Below are 20,996 nucleotides of genomic sequence, written 5' to 3'. Positions count from 1 at the left end.
CTCACCTGGGATGTACTGGTTTGAGAGCACCAGCCTGTCATGCACAATAGTGTGACTGGCACAAGTGTCTCTCAGGGCAGTGGTTGGGATTCCATTCACCAGTAGGTGGTGGAAGTGTCTACTTCCCTCTGGAATCTCCAACTCACCTGTTGGGCCCTGTTTCCAGTTGAAGGCTATGAAGACCTCCTCATCTGAAGAGTCATCTCCCATGGCTATACTGGTTACCCCTGGAATTTTGTTCTGAGGTTTGTTTTTGGGACAAGAAGTGTCCTTGGTGTGGTGCCCAGACTGTTTACAGTTGTGGCACCATGCCTTAGTGGCATCCCAGTTCTTACCCTGGTACCCACCTTTGTTTTGGGTTGTGTCTTGGGGCCCACCCACCTGTTCTGGTTTTTGGGGGCCTACAGAGGACTCTTTTTCTTTGTTTCTAGTGTCACCCACTTTCTCCTGGGGAGTTTTTGTAACCCCTTTCTTTTGGTCACCCCCAGTGGAAGTTTTGGTTACCCTAGTCTTGACCCAGTGGTCTGCCTTCTTTCCCAATTCTTGGGGAGAAATTGGACCTAGGTCTACCAGATACTGATGCAACTTTTCATTGAAGCAGTTACTTAAAATGTGTTCTTTCATAAACAAATTATAAAGCCCAACATAGTTACACACTTCATTTCCAGTTAACCAACCATCTAGTGTTTTTACTGAGTAGTCTACAAAATCAACCCAGGTCTGACTCGAGGATTTTTGAGCCCCCCTGAATCTAATTCTATACTCCTCAGTGGAGAATCCAAAGCCCTCAATCAGGGTACCCTTCATGAGGTCATAAGATTCTGCATCTTTTCCAGAGAGTGTGAGGAGTCTATCCCTACACTTTCCAGTGAACATTTCCCAAAGGAGAGCACCCCAGTGAGATCTGTTTACTTTTCTGGTTACACAAGCCCTCTCAAAAGCTGTGAACCATTTGGTGATGTCATCACCATCTTCATATTTTGTTACAATCCCTTTGGGGATTTTTAGGATGTCAGGAGAATCTCGGACCCTATTTAAGTTGCTGCCACCATCGATGGGACCTAGGCCCATCTCTTTTCTTTCCCTCTCTATGGCTAGGATCTGTCTTTCCAAAGCCAATCTTTTGGCCATCCTGGCTAACTGGATGTCCTCTTCACTGGGGCTATCCTCAGTGATTTCAGAGGTGTTGGTCTCTCCTGTGAGGGAACCAGCATCTCTGACTATTATTTTTGGAGTCAGGGTTTGAGGGACCCTGTTCTCCCTAGATAGGACTGGTAGGGGGGAATTGTCCTCCAAGTCACTATCCTCTTCCTCTGAGTTGCCACCCTCAGAGGGGTTGGCCTTTTCAAACTCTGCCAAAAGCTCCTGGAGCTGTATTTTGGTAGGTTTGGGGCCCATTGTTATTTTCTTTATTTTACAGAGTGACCTTAGCTCCCTCATCTTAAGATGGAGGTAAGGTGTGGTGTCGAGTTCCACCACAGTCACATCTGTGCTAGACATTTTGTTTCTAAAAGTTGGAATACTTTTTAAGAATCTACAACTGGTTCTAGAATCTAATTCAAACTTTTACAAACTTTTAAACTCTAAAAGAAATGCTAAACAGGGACTTAACACACAAGGCCCTAGCAGGACTTTTAAGAATTTAGAAAACTTTTCAAATTGCAAAAATCAATTTCTAATGACAATTTTGGAATTTGTCGTGTGATCAGGTATTGGCTGAGTAGTCCAGCAAATGCAAAGTCTTGTACCCCACCGCTGATCCACCAATGTAGGAAGTTGGCTCTGTATGTGCTATTTCAAAGTAAGGAATAGCATGCACAGAGTCCAAGGGTTCCCCTTAGAGGTAAAATAGTGGTAAAAATAGATAATACTAATGCTCTATTTTGTGGTAGTGTGGTCGAGCAGTAGGCTTATCCAAGGAGTAGTGTTAAGCATTTGTTGTACATACACATAGACAATAAATGAGGTACACACACTCAGAGACAAATCCAGCCAATAGGTTTTTATATAGAAAAATATCTTTTCTTAGTTTATTTTAAGAACCACAGGTTCAAATTCTACATGTAATATCTCATTCGAAAGGTATTGCAGGTAAATACTTTAGGAACTTCAAATCATCAAAATTGCATGTATACTTTTCAAGTTATTCACAAATAGCTGTTTTAAAAGTGGACACTTAGTGCAATTTTCACAGTTCCTAGGGGAGGTAAGTATTTGTTAGGTTAACCAGGTAAGTAAGACACTTACAGGGCTCAGTTCTTGGTCCAAGGTAGCCCACCGTTGGGGGTTCAGAGCAACCCCAAAGTCACCACACCAGCAGCTCAGGGCCGGTCAGGTGCAGAGTTCAAAGTGGTGCCCAAAACACATAGGCTAGAATGGAGAGAAGGGGGTGCCCCGGTTCCGGTCTGCTTGCAGGTAAGTACCCGCGTCTTCGGAGGGCAGACCAGAGGGGTTTTGTAGGGCACCGGGGGGGACACAAGCCCACACAGAAATTTCACCCTCAGCGGCGCGGGGGCGGCCGGGTGCAGTGTAGAAACAAGCGTCGGGTTCGCAATGTTAGTCTATGAGAGATCTCGGGATCTCTTCAGCGCTGCAGGCAGGCAAGGGGGGGGTTCCTCGGGGAAACCTCCACTTGGGCAAGGGAGAGGGACTCCTGGGGGTCACTTCTCCAGTGAAAGTCCGGTCCTTCAGGTCCTGGGGGCTGCGGGTGCAGGGTCTCTCCCAGGTGTCGGGACTTTGGATTCAAAGAGTCGCGGTCAGGGGAAGCCTCGGGATTCCCTCTGCAGGCGGCGCTGTGGGGGCTCAGGGGGGACAGGTTTTGGTACTCACAGTATCAGAGTAGTCCTGGGGTCCCTCCTGAGGTGTTGGATCTCCACCAGCCGAGTCGGGGTCGCCGGGTGCAGTGTTGCAAGTCTCACGCTTCTTGCGGGGAGCTTGCAGGGTTCTTTCAAGGCTGCTGGAAACAAAGTTGCAGCCTTTCTTGGAGCAGGTCCGCTGTCCTCGGGAGTTTCTTGTCTTTTCGAAGTAGGGGCAGTCCTCAGAGGATGTCGAGGTCGCTGGTCCCTTTGGAAGGCGTCGCTGGAGCAGGATCTTTGGAAGGCAGGAGACAGGCCGGTGAGTTTCTGGAGCCAAGGCAGTTGTCGTCTTCTGGTCTTCCTCTGCAGGGGTTTTTCAGCTAGGCAGTCCTTCTTCTTGTAGTTGCAGGAATCTAATCTTCTAGGGTTCAGGGTAGCCCTTAAATACTAAATTTAAGGGCGTGTTTAGGTCTGGGGGGTTAGTAGCCAATGGCTACTATCCCTGAGGGTGGGTACACCCTCTTTGTGCCTCCTCCCAAGGGGAGGGGGTCACAATCCTAACCCTATTGGGGGAATCCTCCATCTGCAAGATGGAGGATTTCTAAAAGTTAGAGTCACTTCAGCTCAGGACACCTTAGGGGCTGTCCTGACTGGCCAGTGACTCCTCCTTGTTGCTTTCTTTGTTCCCTCCAGCCTTGCCGCCAAAAGTGGGGGCCGTGGCCGGAGGGGGCGGGCAACTCCACTAAGCTGGAGTGCCCTGCTGGGCTGTGACAAAGGGGTGAGCCTTTGAGGCTCACCGCCAGGTGTCACAGCTCCTGCCTGGGGGAGGTGTTAGCATCTCCACCCAGTGCAGGCTTTGTTACTGGCCTCAGAGTGACAAAGGCACTCTCCCCATGGGGCCAGCAACATGTCTCTAGTGTGGCAGGCTGCTGGAACCAGTCAGCCTACACAGCTAGTTGGTTAAGTTTCAGGGGGCACCTCTAAGGTGCCCTCTGGGGTGTATTTTGCAATAAAATGTACACTGGCATCAGTGTGCATTTATTGTGCTGAGAAGTTTGATACCAAACTTCCCAGTTTTCAGTGTAGCCATTATGGTGCTGTGGAGTTCGTGTAAAACAGACTCCCAGACCATATACTCTTATGGCTACCCTGCACTTACAATGTCTAAGGTTTTGCTTAGACACTGTAGGGGCACAGTGCTCATGCACTGGTACCCTCACCTATGGTATAGTGCACCCTGCCTTAGGGCTGTAAGGCCTGCTAGAGGGGTGTCTTACCTATACTGCATAGGCAGTGAGAGGCTGGCATGGCACCCTGAGGGGAGTGCCATGTCGACTTACTCATTTTGTTCTCACCAGCACACACAGGCTTGTAAGCAGTGTGTCTGTGCTGAGTGAGGGGTCTCTAGGGTGGCATAAGACATGCTGCAGCCCTTAGAGACCTTTCTTGGCATCAGGGCCCTTGGTACTAGAAGTACCAGTTACAAGGGACTTATCTGAATGCCAGGGTGTGCCAATTGTGGATACAATGGTACATTTTAGGTGAAGGAACACTGGTGCTGGGGCCTGGTTAGCAGGGTCCCAGCACACTTCTCAGTCAAGTCAGCATCAGTATCAGGCAAAAAGTGGGGGGTAACTGCAACAGGGAGCCATTTCTTTACATTCATGCATACTGACTTTACTCTCTGCATCCAGGTTCTTGAACTATCAGACTATCCATGTGAGCACCCCATCCCAGCATGAACATAGGATGGGAAGGGTCTGTTACAAGAACTGTTTACAATATGTTCTTTTTCAGATACCTCTAAAGAGAGCACAGAAAGTCCGTCTTCCTATTTCACACAACTTTTGGTACCAGTAGTCTTCAAGACATTCCTGCAGAGGTCTAGTGCGGCACAGCATAACTAACAATGACAATGCAAGGCTCCATCAATCCCAACAGTAATTAACCTGTTCAGCAGTACGATTATTTTTGCAGAGGTGAAGGAATTTCTTTAATGAAGAGAACAGTCTGTATTAAGTTAATATGAAGCAGTGTATCAAATTAGTTATACTTGTGTCCAAGACCCTGTGCAGTGGGGTGATGACTGGCATCTTGTGGTTTATCTGAAGCCCAGATAATGCAGGATGTTGGAGTTCACCTCAAAATAATACATGTCCTTATGTTATGAATTTGATTCCAGGAGTCATTGGTCCAATTTCCTAAGGTGAGCAATTTCCACTGCCATGCATCTGGAAAGGAATGTAGCGTGATCTCTCATTCAGTTTCCTACACAGATCTGGTGCAGGACTAACGTTTTGAACTTCTTCTTTGTCAATCTGTTTGCGGTTTGGAGACAGTGTATAAGTGTGAACTGTTCTTTTTAATCTAAGTGTGCTGGCCCAAGTGTAAAGACCTAACCATTCTACACATAGAATATTGAGAGGATCTTTCAGAATCTTCTGGGTGTATCCGTTCTGTTGGCCTTTCATTGGTGGCTATTACACATTGGGCAGTCATGATTATCAGCGCACACAACTCACACCATTAACTTATAGCATGGTGGTGGCAGCACACTGTGTAGGTATCCGTAGGAGCGAACAAGTTTATTTAACCTGGGTCACTGGAGTGAGGCCTACAGACTCAATCACCTTTTAACGTTCTGCTGCAGTGTGCTTAACTCACAATTGGCTTACATCAGTTTAGTGTGAAGTGCTGTGCAGTGTAGGAGTGGTGACTCTGCACTGGTTGTATGTGTGTCTGGGAAGGAACCAATACAAGGATAGAGCAGTGTTGTGCAATGCATGCCTGGTGAATGCATGTACTGGGTGTATGTGTACCTCACATGAGAGATGTAGTGCTAGGCAGTGCATGCATGGTAAGTGCATACATGAGTATGTGTAGTGTTCTGCAGTGTGCACATGGTGAGTGTGTGTGCTGTCTACATGTGTGCTTGCAAGTGGCAGCACAGAAAGGCTACAGTTCTGGGCAGCATGTGCACAGTGAATGTGTGCGTCTGTGGTGGCAAAATACATGGAGGTAACAGTACTAGATAGTGTGTGTGCTGTGTACATACAGTGAGTGCATGTGTGCCTCTAATGGTACATCACATGGAGGACCCGGGATTCCATTTTGGGAGGGCCAGGCCTGCCTGGTGAAGATATGAGGAGGCAGAGGATCCCCTAGACAGATTTGTGTATTGCTGCGAAGTAGGGTGGACACAGGAGAGTGAGGCTTTCCCCTGTACACTTCAAAGAATGGTTTTTGATTCAGTGAGAGATCACAAGGAAAGGGACTGGGCACATCCCAGGAAGGAGATGGGGCTGATAAAGGAATCATAAAGACTGGGCTTGAGAGCCCAGGATTAACCTCTTGATGCACATATCACTGTGGCTGACATCCAGGTGTGTACTCTAGACACTCCCAAGGCATGTGCTGTAGAACTAACAGTTTTATAAACTCTCATGCTGTGACAGGCAGCTTTTCAGAAGGAGGTCAACAGGAGAAGCACATACTTCATAAGAAGCAGTACCCCAACATAAAACTTCCCAGACCCAGACCCTAAATCATATTTGGTGTCTGGAAATGAGCTATACGTAACGGAGGTTGAGCCCCTAAAAACTGTCATCTGCCAAGCAGCCAGCTGGGCTGTGTGAGGAGGGTAAGCTCTGCTTGTGACAGGGACTGGGAGTCTCCCTGCTGGGTGATGGGACATCAGGAAGGGTAACCAAGACCACCTGCTCTGAAGCCTGGAGCACCAGTACCTGCCAGCTTGCCAAGATCAGTGTCCCCTTTGAGGAACTGGAGAGCATTGAAGAGAGCGAGGTCCAGTGGATAGCTCTGTCAAGTGGACTTCCGGTGAGATGATTGAGGAGAAGGAGACAGCTGCTGCACCAATCAGGTAGCTGCCCTTGTGCAAACTCAGACGGCGACCTCTATAGCCAGGAGAGGGCTGCCATGAAGGTCGTCCCCTATAGGCTGCATAACGTTGTCTTAAGTGTCTCTTCAGGCATTACTAAAGAAAGGAGAACATCCACACCTAAGAAAACATCGTGTAAAGAAGTGGGCGGGCTATTGATTGCCATGACTATCGCTGGAGATCCCCTGAGAGAGAAATAATGTACTACGGAATTGAAATAGTGGTGTGGAAATTTGAAAGGATGTATTCTGTAAGAAATCTGAGAGCCATAATAAGGCCAGGACTTTAATTCCCAGGTCGCCAACCCTTTGAGAGGAGAATGGAGTGGCTTACAGTGTCAAATGGTGCTTTCAGATGTTTGGCCAAAGTGAACATCTTGAACCAGTCCTTACCCAGGAAGGTGTCCAAAAGTCAAGGGTCTTGAATTGGTCATCCATTGTTTTGTGGAGTAGTAGTTCTTCTCAGCCTTTTGAGCCCTATCTATTGACCCTTGAGCCGGGTAGCAACAGAACTTCCTGCACAAGGATGGGGACATGATCTGGTGAAATCTGAAGAAAAACAGGTGGAATATGAAGGAAAGTGGATGTGAAGTGGAGGATATAACATTGTAGACCAATCTGAGGCACCCATTGGTTTGAAGTTACAGCATGCTAGCCTTGCTGGCTAGTCAGCAAGGAAAAACAAATCCTGCCTCTATCAGTTCATGCATGACCATGGAGAGAACCAAAAAGGCTAGGTTGCAGCTGTGGCGGGGGAGGAGGAAGAACACTTCTATTGTCCCTGGCGGTGCGTACTGTGTTGGCCACTGCCACATCATCTTGAGCTGTAGAAGGGCTGTTGTATAAGTTGTGAGGTCTGCATTTGGCAATAAGCGGAGCCTGGAAAGTACCCTCTGAATTGTCTGTGTCATTGATGAATACAGTGGACCGGGGCGAGCAAGCCTAAAGTCTGGTAACATGGGTATCTTTAAAGAGTTCTCTACAAAAAGCCTAAACCCATTTAAGGGGTTTATCTGTAAGGCACACCTGCATATCACAAACAAATCCTATGGCTCTCACCCGGGTGTGATGCCTGATCCAGGTACTGGTGCCCATAGCATGATCTTCATTGCCTGTCATGTCCAGGGGGGGCCCTTAACACACTCTGCTGCGTCCAATCTGTCTTGGATTTTCTGAGTGAAAGCATTACTGAATTTATCGGGAATGGCCACAAAATCTCGGACCACATCTCAAAGTGCAGGAGTGCAACTTCATGGAAGGCAGACTGTTCTCATAGATCTCAGGGCCAAGTTAGCAGAAGAAAATACCTTCTTCTCAAATGCATCAATATACTTCGACTCTCTATGCTGTGCTGTAGTAAGGAATACATTGGGGTTCACCTTCCAAGAAGAAGCTGAACTACTCTTGAGAGTCTGGTGCAGAGTCAAAAAGGACCGATCTCTAGGGTTGGTTATATAAAGCCTTTGCACTGGCCGACTTGCTGAGGGAGCTGAACACTGTTTAGACCATGTCACCATTAGTGTTTTAATTAGGATCTTGTTAAAAGGAACAAAGAACTCTGAAGCAGCAGGCTCTGGGTGAAAGATTTCTATCAGTAGGTCTGCCCTAGTCTATTGTAATAGGTAGCACTAGGTCCATCGCTTCTGCTGATCTGTGAAGTAATATCACAAAAGAGGCACTCTACTCAGTGCTCTGTCTCTGGAGAACATGTAGGCTACTAAATATAGGCCTGCATCAGTGCAATGGGGAGGAACAAAATCGTCAGTCTTCTTATCATTTTGGAGCCCTTGAATCACATCCTAACATGGCTCCCAGCCTATGGTAATACAGGCAATCTGGGACAGGCAGGGGTTCATCCAAAGCTGGACACTTTGCCTTGGAATGTCTGACACATGGCTGATAGGTCTGCTCTGGGTCTGAACCTGGCATCTGAGTTGGAGCAGATGTGGGCCCTGCTGAAGTAAGCATTGGCGCTGTGTCAGAACAGACGAGCACCTTCATTATAGGAGTGGAAACATGGGAAGGTTGCGGAAGGCAGCTGGCAGAAGACCAGCTAGGTCAGTCAGTGTTGAGATTGGACCAACCTGTGGAAATCCATCTACAGGCTCCTGTGGAGTCCAAAGGCGCTCCAGAGTCGGCATTACCCTGCAAAGCTGTGGCCTCTATTGGCTGCAGAGTCAGGGCGGGCCTGGTAAATGAGGAACTCCACAACCGGCCTTGAAGCCTGATGATGGCAGTAGAGTCGGGCCATTGGACTGCACGACTTCACTCATGTGGGCAAGAAGGATATGCAGCAGAAATTAGGCCTTGTCCTTGCAAATGAAATTTGAAAGGATCTAATGCTAATAAAGAGACAAACATCCAAAATGGTTCTAAAGCCATAGCCTTTTATAGGGGCCAAGAAGTAAAGGGAGACAAATATCCTGTGTCCATCTCCTATACAGGCACCACTTCTTGTCCCCTGCCAAAACTGAGGTGTGTGCTACACAGCATGTCCTTCAAGAAGGAGGGCAGTCCAGGATGGGGGACGGGATAGGCAAAGCCCTTTGAAGATAAGTTGGAAAAAACAGCAATATGTTGTAATAGTCTCCGGACTGGTCACCAAGTGGAAGACTCTTCCCTACCAGTAGCCAGCAGCGGGAGTGGAGAGAGTCAAAAGTTTACAAGTGGCAGATCCAGTAGCAGAGGATGGAGTCTGGAGCTGCTGCAGCAGCTGATGTCTTTTAGTGTAGCTGCTGGGGAGTCTGGACTCATTGAAAAGGTTGCTGTTGTTGTCGTCAAAGTTGCCATCTTCAAAAAATCAGGACTCCAAAGTTATGCTACGCTGCTACGCCCTGGCCTTGGAGTTCCACTCTAACACTTCTGTTTTAAAAGAACTACAAGGAGATTTTAACCTTCTCTCAAAAGAACATTTCACCATCACAGGGTATTTCCATGAGAGATTCCTAGACATCTCCTGAAATAACTATTTTAAGCATCCAGGTGTGACTGAATAAAGTAATGTCTGTGCCACTGACTTAAGAGAAGTGATCACTTAGAAGGTAGCCTAATTGTGATAAACACCCCCTGGAAAAAATACATACATATACACATATATATGAATGATAAATGTTAAAGCAAGATAAACTTTTATCAATATTCTACAGTTGGCTCTAATTCAAAACTATAAAAACATACGTGTTACATGTAATGGTGCAGTGCAAGTGACCAGTGAGAAAAGTATGGAAGTGCACAGCTAAACAAGAGAAAAAGAAACAAGCTACTGTCTACATTTACAGTTCAATCTGTAACAGCCAACCACAATAATGGTTCAGGCTCTAAAGCTGCATAATAAATGTCTAGCCAATGAGTTAAGTACATTGACATTCCAACCCCCAAAATTGATTACTTATAGGGTCTTCATCAGGACAACAAGCGAACCATACTTTTTCGGGTAGGTCTTCACTACACTGACTGCTGTATTATTTTTAAACCATTATGCCTTGTATATAAATTACAGTGACCAAAAATACACCTTCATTTAAAAGTTTTCACAGCTATGTTTCATCCCACACTTGGACAGATACACATTTCTATTAACAATTACTAAGGTAAAATGTAGGACAATCAGTGGCAAGGAATTTCTGGTAGCTGTAGCCTTAAAATGGAGTTTACTTCCAGCTGAAGTTAGCCCAGAACCTGGCCTATTAATAGTCAGGAAAAATATAACAAGACTGAAGGAAGTTGTCAGTCACTGAAATGTCTTCCCCCACTTCGAATGTTTCATAAAAGCACTTAAAATGGCTCCAAGGGCTGCATCAGTGACTATTGTAAGGGGCATCAACAGCACAAAGGCCAATGCCTTAGTGTTGGAAATGGCCTGCCTGCAGGGTCATCCCCTAACCTTTTGTCTACCTCCCTCCACTTTTCTGACACTGTTTTCACTGGTTTTAGGACTTTGTACATGTTAACCAGTGCTAAAGTGCATATGCTCTCGCCCTTAAACAAGGTAACATTGGTTCATTCCTAATTGGCATATTTGATTTACTTGTAAGTCGCTAGTAAAGTGCACTACATGTGCCTAGGGCCTGTAAATTGAAAGCTACTAGTGGGCCTGCAGCTCTGGTTGTGCCACCCACATAAGTAGCCCCTTAGCCATGTCCCAGGCCTTCCATTGCAAGGCCTGTGTGTGCATTTTCATGGTCACTTTGACTTGGCATTTAAAAGTACTTGCCAAGCCTTAAACTCCCATTTTTTTTTTTTACAAATACATCACTCTAAGGTAGGCCCTAGGTAACCCATTGGGCAGGGTGCTATGTAGGTAAAAGCAAGGACATGTACATGTGTGTTTTATCTGTTCTGGTAGTGGAAAACTCCTAAATTCGTTTCCCACTACTGTGAGGCCTACTCCTTTCATAGGATAGCATTAGGGCTATCCTCATATACTGTTTGAGTGGTAGATTCTGATCAGAAAGGGGCAACCAGGTCATATTTAGTATAGCCAGAATTGTAATAGAAAATCCTGTTTATTGGTGAGGTTGGATTTTATATTACTATTTTAGAAATGCCACTTTTAGAAAGTGAGCAGTTCTCTGCACTTAAAATCCATCTGTGCCTTACAGCCTGTCTCCAATCCACATCTTGGCTGGGCTGGTTGACAGCTCCTTTGTACATTTCACCCAGACAACCACAAACACAGGATACACCTGCACTCATCTGCATACTGAATGGGTCTTCATGGGCTGGAAGGGTGGAGGGCCTGACCTTTACATTTCAAAGGCTAGTGGCCTGCCCTCACACAATGGACTGCCAAACCCCCTACTGGGACCCTGTCAGGCAGACCTGTTCTTAAAGGGGACCCTGTGCACTTCAAAACCACTCTTTGAAGTCTCCATCACTTTAAAGGCATTTATGTGTATATAAAATGGGTCTCTGATCCCACCAACTCACACAGTTCTAGACCTGAACCTGCAACCTGTCAAGAGGAACTGCCTGGCTGCCCAAAGGACTTATCCCGACTGCTTTGCTGTGAAGGACTGCTGCCCTACTGTTGCCCTGCTGCCCTCTGACTTTGCTGAGAAGTGCTCTCCAAGGGCTTGATTTGAGTTTGCCTCCTGTTTTCTGAAGTCTCAGGGACAAAAAGACTTAGGGGGTCATTCTAAGTCTGGCGGGCGGCGGAGGCCGCCCGCCAGACTTCCCCCACCGAAAGACCGCTGAGGGTATTTTGGGATTTGCCCTGGGCTGGCGGGCGACCGCCAAAAGGCCACCCGCCAGCCCAGGGCAAATCAACCTTCCCACGAGGACGCCGGCTCAGAATTGAGCCGGCGGAGTGGGAAGGTGCGACGGGTGCAGTGGCACCCGTCGCGTATTTCAGTGTCTGCAAAGCAGACACTGAAATACAAAGTGGGGCCCTCTTACGGGGGCCCCTGCAGTGCCCATGCCATTGGCATGGGCACTGCAGGGGCCCCCAGGGGCCCCGCGGCACCCCCTACCGCCATCCTGTTCCTGGCGGGAGACCCGCCAGGAACAGGATGGCGGTAGGGGGTGTCAGAATCCCCATGGCGGCGGAGCGCGCTCCGCCGCCATGGAGGATTCACAAGGGCAGCGGAAAACCGGCGGGAGACTGCCGGTTTTCCGCATCTGACTGCGGCCGAACCGCCGCGGTCAGAATGCCCTGCGGGGCACTGCCGGCCTGTCGGCGGTGCTCCCGCCGACCCTGGCCCCGGCGGTAAGGTACCGCCGGGGTCAGAATCAGGGCCTTAATCTCTTCAAGGAACTCCTTGTGTGCCGAAAATTTACACAGCCTGCTGGAAATGTCGCACAACCTGCCTTGCGACGAGAAAATTGCTGCACAGCCGAACCAGAACGAAGCAGTCTGACGTCCGAGTGAAGAATCGACAAGGCACCTGCTATGCAACAGAAAATTCGACACATCGCCATACCAGGTCGACGCAACACCTGTGACCTCGTCCCGCAGGCCCAGTATTTCCCTGCATCTTCACTGGGCGTCAGAAAGATCCCCAAATCGCAGTGAGGAACCAAAACTGCGCACACCCTATTTTTCCACACAGCTCCTCCTCTGCGGTCTCTGTGCGTGTTATTTTTTACGTAAACCAGGTACTTTGTGCAAACAAGAGACAACTGTTGATTTCTAATATTTAAGACTCTTTTTAATCTTGCAAAAGTGATATCTCAACTTGTGCTTATTGAATATTTACTGTTTTGGCCTTAATTTAACCAGATAAATATTATATATTTTTCTAAACCTGTGTGGTGTATTTTTGTGGTGTTTTCACTGTGTTACTGTATGGTTTATTGCACAAATACTTTGCACATTGCCTTCTAGGTTAAGCCTGACTGCTTCAATGCCAAGCTACCAAAGATTGGGCACAGGATAAATTGGATAGTGTGTGACTTACCCTGACTAGGATTGAGGTCCCTATTTGGACAAAGGTGAATACGTAAGGGTATATAGAGTCAAGTAGTAATAGGGAAAGAGCCATTAAAACTGTTGAGCCTGCAGGATCAGCCCCTTCCCTCTCTTTGGGGGACTTCTCCCCATTGGTTATTACCTGAAGCAGTGACTATGAATGTTTAGGGTGTCCTTGAGCAACATAGACAAAAATAAAGTTGCATTCTGCTCACTGATGGCTTTCAGGTGAACTGAGAAACAGTTGCAGGTCAAATGGTATTGGTCAGACCCACAATGCCACATATAATTATCTTGTGGGTCTAATAAAGATATGTTCTTGCAGCACCATCAACGGGTTTAAGATAAAACTCTAGTAAGTGGAATTTGAGTTAAAAGCTGTAAACAAAAAAAAAAAAAAAACCTGAAGAATTTTGTTAATCCAACAAGAGAATGCCAAACCTGCATTTATGAGGTGGAGAAAAATAGTAACTAACACAGCATGCCAGGTAGTGCCCAAATAGTATACTTCAGTGCAACATCATAGGTGAAACAGGTATGCCCAGACAGGAGTTCTGTGCCCGCTGTGTCACTGGAACAAAGCTACACCTGAATGAAGAGGCTCAAATATGACAAAACAAGTCTTGGGTTGCTTGTGTTCCGGTTGAAAGAGGACTTGGTTTGGCATTTCGGACTAGACTGTTCCCACTGGAGCAGAATTAGGGTTGATAGGCGTATGACTTGATGTAATCTGAGGTGGCATGGTGGACAAAATAATAATAGACTGGAATGTGGGCTAAATTATCAGTGGCTGAGATTAATTTAACCATAACACCCATTTTATTTTGTTTTCTTCACATATAGCATGATGGCATCACATCCAGGACAGAAGGCGGTGTTCCTGAAGCCACATGGCGCCACCTGCCAGTGCGGGAGAGCTATTGTAGAGGAACGTTTCCAGATGTAGTCTAGTGCCTGATTTCTTCTTAAGGAGAGGAACCAGAGGGAACAAACATCTATTACAACTTCTAGTACTACTGGTAAGCCCTTTCCTTAATTGAGCCCCCTTGAAAACATTTGTCCTGTCAGGACAGTGCTCAATTCTGTGCATCTTGGACTGCGTTTAACACAGAGCTCGGAAGAAATATTAAGATCGCTTTGCAGGAGAAAGGTACATTATAAGACATGTTTGACCTGCAGTAACTGGAGAATATTTGTTTCGTTCTGCTGGTTTCATGGAGTACGCATTTAGGCATTGTATACCACTATTTTGTCTTTTTAATCAAAGGACTCAGACGCTTCTCACCCATGCAACGTGCTAGTCAAAGACGGCAGATGCAGTGTCGCCATTTCAAGCTGATGAGATTCGGATGTGTCACTGTACTTCAACATGCCCTCTGGGGTGACAGACTCCTTCATGAAATGAGGTTCCCGGTGATAAGCCACTTGGATCCGGAAAACAAAACCATCCTAAAAACAAGAATATAATGCACCCATTATTAACAAAACGGAACAAAAGAAAACACTAACTAACCACTGAAAAGACATTCAAAGACAGGCACTCCAAGAACTAAGTTGTATCATCAAAGAATCTTTCACAAACTAATAAACATAATCAACAATTCTCTCCAAAATTCCTCAATTCAAACTTTCTCAATTAACAACAGGTCAAATCTAAAGTTGGCTTAAGTAGGTGGAGTTGAGGGGGACACAGGGTGATGGTAGCGCCACAATCAAGTAAGATAGTGGTTAACCTGAACTCAAACAAAAACACACACACACACACACACAAGAAACACAGTTAACTGTTTATTACAATTCAGCAAACCGAACTAAAAAAAGCAATGACATTTTTCAGTTATGGTATGCTATGCACAATGCATCCCATAACTCACACCCTCCATGTTTTACTTTTAACTAGGCCTTCTTAACAATCACGTGGTATCAGCAGTGTGGTACACTGAGGATGGCAGGGTCATGAATGATGGTGTGTACTGTATACCATGACTGACTAACTTCACTGCTTTTTTTTTTTTTTTTTTTTAGTTTTAAGCTTGCTGACCATAACTAACCTAGAACCGTGTGTTCAATCAATTTCTGCTTTATGACGTACTCCATACACACGTGGTGTACCTATTCTCAGCCTTTGGCAGAGCATAGTGCAAGCTGGCCACAGGGCCTGGTCTTTGGCTAGGCCCTTTGCTCATGCTCCTCAGGCGTCCCAGTTTTTTTTCCAGAGAGCCCCTCAGCACTTGGCGATCTGTTAAAACATCAGTATTCCCTTCAGACTGCATACAGAGCTTGACTGGATACCAGAGGGAAGGCTGGCAGCCCATTACCCACAATTCATTTTTATCAGTTTGAAGTTCTGCCCTACGCCCTCCTTAATATCTTTTAGAGGTCATTCAGTTGCCATGATTAGCAGTTGATGCTCTCCCAGTTTGGCCTTCTGTTTCTGCCTCAACCTTGGGTCAGTCTGGCAGCAGGGCGTCCTCTGGGTTTATGAACACCTCATCAGTGCTGGATGTTGCTGCACAGCATGCAGCAAATAAGTATTTTTATCTCGCTTTGTGCCCTTGATGTTATTCGCTTTGGGTGGCATGGTAATAGAAGTCCCCTTGGGCTGGATTCTGTTGTTGAGGGCTCAGGTAATGACTCTTCAAAAGGATAACTCCTTTAGCAGCTGTTACTGATTGTGAGCAATTCTGCCACAACGCATCTGCCTCCCACTTGAGGGATGTCCATCACTGCCCTCGCTCACTGTGATGCAACGACGGGTATTGGATCATGGACTCTCTGTTCCTTAGCACGTTTCCACGGAGGCTCCAGGGATGCTCCATGATTGATTTTGCCACTCCGCCAAGAATCTCCTGTCAAACCTCAGGGTGGGTGCTGAAAACTAAAGCAGGCTTCTCTTGGCACTGCATCAGAAACTGGGAAGCCATCTTGGATGCACCGCCAGACAGAGGATTGCAACCTACAATGTTCTAGGGGTGGGGATTGGGCTGTCCTGTGCTGACGTCTCCTGCACCCCAGGTGACCCTAATTCCATCCCTCTCATGCCTGAGGCCTCTAATCCTGGCCTCAAAGTGGGAGCTAGGCCATAGCTCTGCTGAAGCATCTGCTCATAAGTTTTGGCTGGCTCTGCTGCAGCCTCCTATATTTGCTGCTCAGATCTGCTAAAAAATGCGCAGGTGTCTGTCAAACTTTGTTGTGAATTTTCATAAAATGGTGACCAATTTACCTAGCAAGTGAACACTTCTTTAACCCCGCCTGCACCATCCCTTTTAGATGTGTTCCTCCTCTTTTCCCATGACGGAGCTGCATGAAATTGAGATCATGCAGGTCCATCAAATGGTGTCAAAGATCTTATCAAACCAAAAATGTTTTGACTCCTCCCCCCCATTTACTGTCCCTGTATTAGATCTGCTCAAAATATTAAATTCTTGCAGTTTGTGTGACTCGCTCATTAGCAATTGAACATTTTATTGCTCTCACTTTTAACTTTGCTCCCTCTTGATGGATTGTCACAAAACACGACATACCAATAGAAAGCTAACTATTCTAAACTTTTTACCAAATCCTGTGAAGATTCGTCTCACTGTGTGAAACTTATTTGAAAAGAACCACTTTTTTTTTTTTTACCCGCCCCTCTTTTTTAACTGGACCCCCCCTTGATAGATCTCCACAAATTTGAAAATGCCAAACGTCTTAACATACTATGTGCTTGCCAAATGTTAAGAATACAGGGTAAATGGTGCTGAATGGGTAAGCACATCAACAAATACATAATAACTGTCAAGATATTCAATATGGAGCCTTTTAAAAACACTTATATCTAAAAAAACAATGAACAGATTTAAACCAAACCACGAAAAGTCTGCTTTCAGTAAAGTTGTACATTCATGCCAAGTGTGATGTAAATCCGTTCAGCTGTTTTGCTGTAATGGTGAGTAAAATGTCCTATGGTAGCTAAAATAAGAAAACACATGTTCCGAACCTAACCCCCTATTTATTTAGTTTGTTTTTACCGCCAATAAATTGCACGACAATTCAAAAGCCAACCCTTAGCCTGCATTCACTAAAGAAGTGCAAACTTTGGTGCAGATCCATCATTGAGGACAAAAGGTATAGGCAAATCAAAAAATGCCTTTTTAATGGAAAGTGAGGCTAACCCATTAGTACACAGTGGTGATTGTTTGCATAATGTGTTAGGCCAGCTAAATTTGACCATCAAATTGATTGAGGGTTATTCAATTAAAAGGAGACCAGTTGCAATTACCTAATAACCTTTGCATTATGATGTGCCGGAGACATGTTTGGAAAAATTATCAGACGAAGCACTCCCTCTGCCCCAGTGCATTTGCTCACAAATGGGTGTATTGCAAATGCCTCGACTGCTTACCATCCAGATTCAGCCTTCTCTAAAGAGCTCTAGGTATAGGCTTTCTTCGGTTTGAGATCGCCTCTACTTGCCTCAGTTCTGTTTCCCTTTACTATTAGGCTGCTGGACAGGTCATGTCACATTGGAGCCCTTTACTTTACATCAACATCATGATGTGGTAAAACATGCAGAGACACAACTTCACAAGTGTCCGATCTCGATTACAGGGCATGCAGAGTCAGTTTCACTGTTCTTTATAACAAACGACAGCTTCGCCAGGAAGCGTGCGTTACATTCATACCTTGTACACATCAATGTGTGTGGCGGCCGCTCTGCATACTAGTTGATGCTTTCCGGTTAACAGCTCCGCCAATCGGATGTGGAATGCTGCCTTGACACGTTTAATGGCTTCCTTGTCCTGTGGCCATTTTCCACTACCCTCCATATGACATATCACTGAGGAATAAACAGTCACAGGTAGGTCTGTTAACACAATTGCAACTTAACATCAAGACAATATTTCCAATCCATGTCATACATGCCAAACTGGCTGCACTGTACCAACTTCTGAGATCCAAGACAATGCCTATGTGGAGCAAGGCGTGTGTCATCAATGCAGTTATTTGTCCCACAATGTCATATGCTTTCCCAGTGTGGAGCGGTTGTCAGAAGAAATATCAAAAATCTCTCCAACAACTGCAGAACATGGCCCTATGGATAGCAAGAGGTGCTCTTTGCTTCACAAGAACAGCTAACCTCCACAAAGATCTAGGCATTGCGATGCTGCATGCCCATCTCCGCAAACTCAACGTGAAATTCGACAAACAAATTTATCAAGAATGTCAAGAAACTTGCTGACATTTTTGCAAACCCTTTTGCCCACTACCTGCGACCCATGACCGCACTGAGCCTGTAAAACAATTCACTTGTGACAATGTGTCACAGATCAAATAGAAAGCAAAACTGTGACTCAAAAATTCAAGGTGAATATGGAGTAAGGAGGCTCAAGCCTCCAGTAATAAACATGGGGTGGTCAAGATTGCTGAGACAAGCAGAAAGCTTGGAATGCTGGCATTATCTGCAGTTTCTCTATATACTTGGCGACAAACACACAACTGAAAACGCCAACAAGTGTGTTTATTTGCTGTGTTAGTTGGGGGACATTAGGGTGATTATCTTAATGCCCAGGTGCTGCTGGATATAAACAGCTGTTAATACACTTTTCTCTCCTTATATGACCTCACTCTCAGCTCGAGAACATAACTGAGGGACAGTCCATTATCAGCAGTTAATACTATCTGTGCAGAGTGTTAACCACTTTTAACGCCCTGAGCAAAGGACAAGAATACTAATCAACACCCTGGCAAGGTAATCTGAGTCCTATAGATTTTGGTATAGGCCCCTGTTAGAAGTGGGGTCTCTAGATGGCAGTCAGTTTACACCCTGTCCAAGTAGGGACCCTCACTCTAGTCAGGGTAAGGGAGATACACAGCTCAGATAATTCCTGCTCACCCGCTTGGTAGTTTCGCACAAGCACTCAGGCTTATCTCAGAGGCAATGTGTAAAGGATCTTTACCAACACGCACCGTAACACAGTGAAAACACCACAAAAGGACTCCACACCAGTTTAGAAAAATAGCCAATATTAATCTAAGTCAAACAAGACCAAAACGACAAAACTCCAACATAGACAAGCAAAGATATTATTTTTTTAAAGTACACTTGCCACATGGAACTGTCAGTTTAAAACTGCACACACATACACTGCAGTGGCAGGTCTGAGACACATTTACAGGGCTTCTCATGTAGATGGCACAATCAGTGCTGAAGTACCCTGTAGGAAGTTGGCTCTGTATGTGCTATTTCAAAGTAAGGAATAGCATGCACAGAGTCCAAGGGTTCCCCTTAGAGGTAAAATAGTGGTAAAAATAGATAATACTAATGCTCTATTTTGTGGTAGTGTGGTCGAGCAGTAGGCTTATCCAAGGAGTAGTGTTAAGCATTTGTTGTACATACACATAGACAATAAATGAGGTACACACACTCAGAGACAAATCCAGCCAATAGGTTTTGTATAGAAAAATATCTTTTCTTAGTTTATTTTAAGAACCACAGGTTCAAATTTAACATGTAATATCTTGTTTGAAAGGTATTGCAGGTAAGTACATTAGGAACTTTGAATCATTTCAATTGCATGTATACTTTTCAAGTTATTGACAAATAGCTATTTCAAAAGTGGACAGTGCAATTTTCACAGTTCCTGGGGGAGGTAAGTTTTTGTTAGTTTTACCAGGTAAGTAAGACACTTACAGGGTTCAGTTCTTGGTCCAAGGTAGCCCACCGTTGGGGGTTCAGAGCAACCCCAAAGTTACCACACCAGCAGCTCAGGGCCGGTCAGGTGCAGAGTTCAAAGTGGTGCCCAAAACGCATAGGCTATAATGGAGAGAAGGGGGTGCCCCGGTTCCGGTCTGCTTGCAGGTAAGTACCCGCGTCTTCGGAGGGCAGACCAGGGGGGTTTTGTAGGGCACCGGGGGGGACACAAGCCCACACAGAAATTTCACCCTCAGCAGCGCGGGGGCGGCCGGGTGCAGTGTAGAAACAAGCGTCGGGTTTTCAATGTTAGTCTATGAGAGATCAAGGGATCTCTTTAGCGCTGCAGGCAGGCAAGGGGGGGCTTCCTCGGGGAAACCTCCACTTGGGCAAGGGAGAGGGACTCCTGGGGGTCACTTCTGCAGTGAAAGTCCGGTCCTTCAGGTCCTGGGGGCTGCGGGTGCAGGGTCTTTTCCAGGCGTCGGGACTTAGGTTTCAGAGAGTCGCGGTCAGGGGAAGCCTCGGGATTCCCTCTGCAGGCGGCGCTGTGGGGGCTCAGGGGGGACAGGTTTTGGTACTCACAGTCGTAGAGTAGTCCGGGGGTCCTCCCTGAGGTGTTGGTTCTCCACCAGCCGAGTCGGGGTCGCCGGGTGCAGTGTTGCAAGTCTCACGCTTCTTGCGGGGAGTTGCAGGGTTCTTTAAAGCTGCTTCTGGAAACAAAGTTGCAGTCTTTTTGGAGCAGGTCCGCTGTCCTCGGGAGTTTCTTGTCGTCGTCGAAGCAGGGCAGTCCTCAGAGGATTCAGAGGTCGCTGGTCCCTTTGGAAGGCGTCGCTGGAGCAGAGTTCTTTGGGAGGCAGGAGACAGGCCGGTGAGTTTCTGGAGCCAAGGCAGTTGTTGTCTTCTGGTCTTCCTCTGCAGGGGTTTTCAGCTGGGCAGTCCTTCTTCTTGTTGTTGCAGGAATCTAATTTCTAGGTTCAGGGAGAGCCCTTAAATACTAAATTTAAGGGCGTGTTTAGGTCTGGGGGGTTAGTAGCCAATGGCTACTAGCCCTGAGGGTGGGTACACCCTCTTTGTGCCTCCTCCCAAGGGGAGGGGGTCACATTCCTATCCCTATTGGGGGAATCCTCCTTCTACAAGATGGAGGATTTCTAAAAGTCAGAGTCACCTCAGCTCAGGACACCTTAGGGGCTGTCCTGACTGGCCAGTGACTCCTCCTTGTTTT

At 46.3% G+C, this 20,996-nt stretch overlaps 1 protein-coding gene across 1 annotated transcript in view; it reads right to left on the bottom strand.

Annotated features, from left to right (window-relative positions):
- The window catches only part of NOL6 (nucleolar protein 6), a 455,500-nt gene that overhangs the window by 147,410 nt on the left and 287,094 nt on the right, over positions 1 to 20,996 (bottom strand). Inside the window, exons 18-19 of the mRNA XM_069217421.1 lie at positions 17,766 to 17,920; positions 14,387 to 14,550 (exon numbers count right to left, since the gene is read on the bottom strand). Of these exons, the coding sequence (XP_069073522.1) occupies positions 14,387 to 14,550; positions 17,766 to 17,920 (319 nt within the window). The remainder of the gene's footprint in view (positions 1 to 14,386; positions 14,551 to 17,765; positions 17,921 to 20,996) is intronic.

The sequence above is a fragment of the Pleurodeles waltl genome, chromosome 1_1, assembly GCF_031143425.1.
Source record: "Pleurodeles waltl isolate 20211129_DDA chromosome 1_1, aPleWal1.hap1.20221129, whole genome shotgun sequence".
In the NCBI taxonomy this organism is placed as follows: domain Eukaryota; kingdom Metazoa; phylum Chordata; class Amphibia; order Caudata; family Salamandridae; genus Pleurodeles; species Pleurodeles waltl.
The sequence above is the reverse complement of the archived record's forward strand: the minus strand, read 5'-3'. Positions and strand labels throughout refer to the sequence as shown.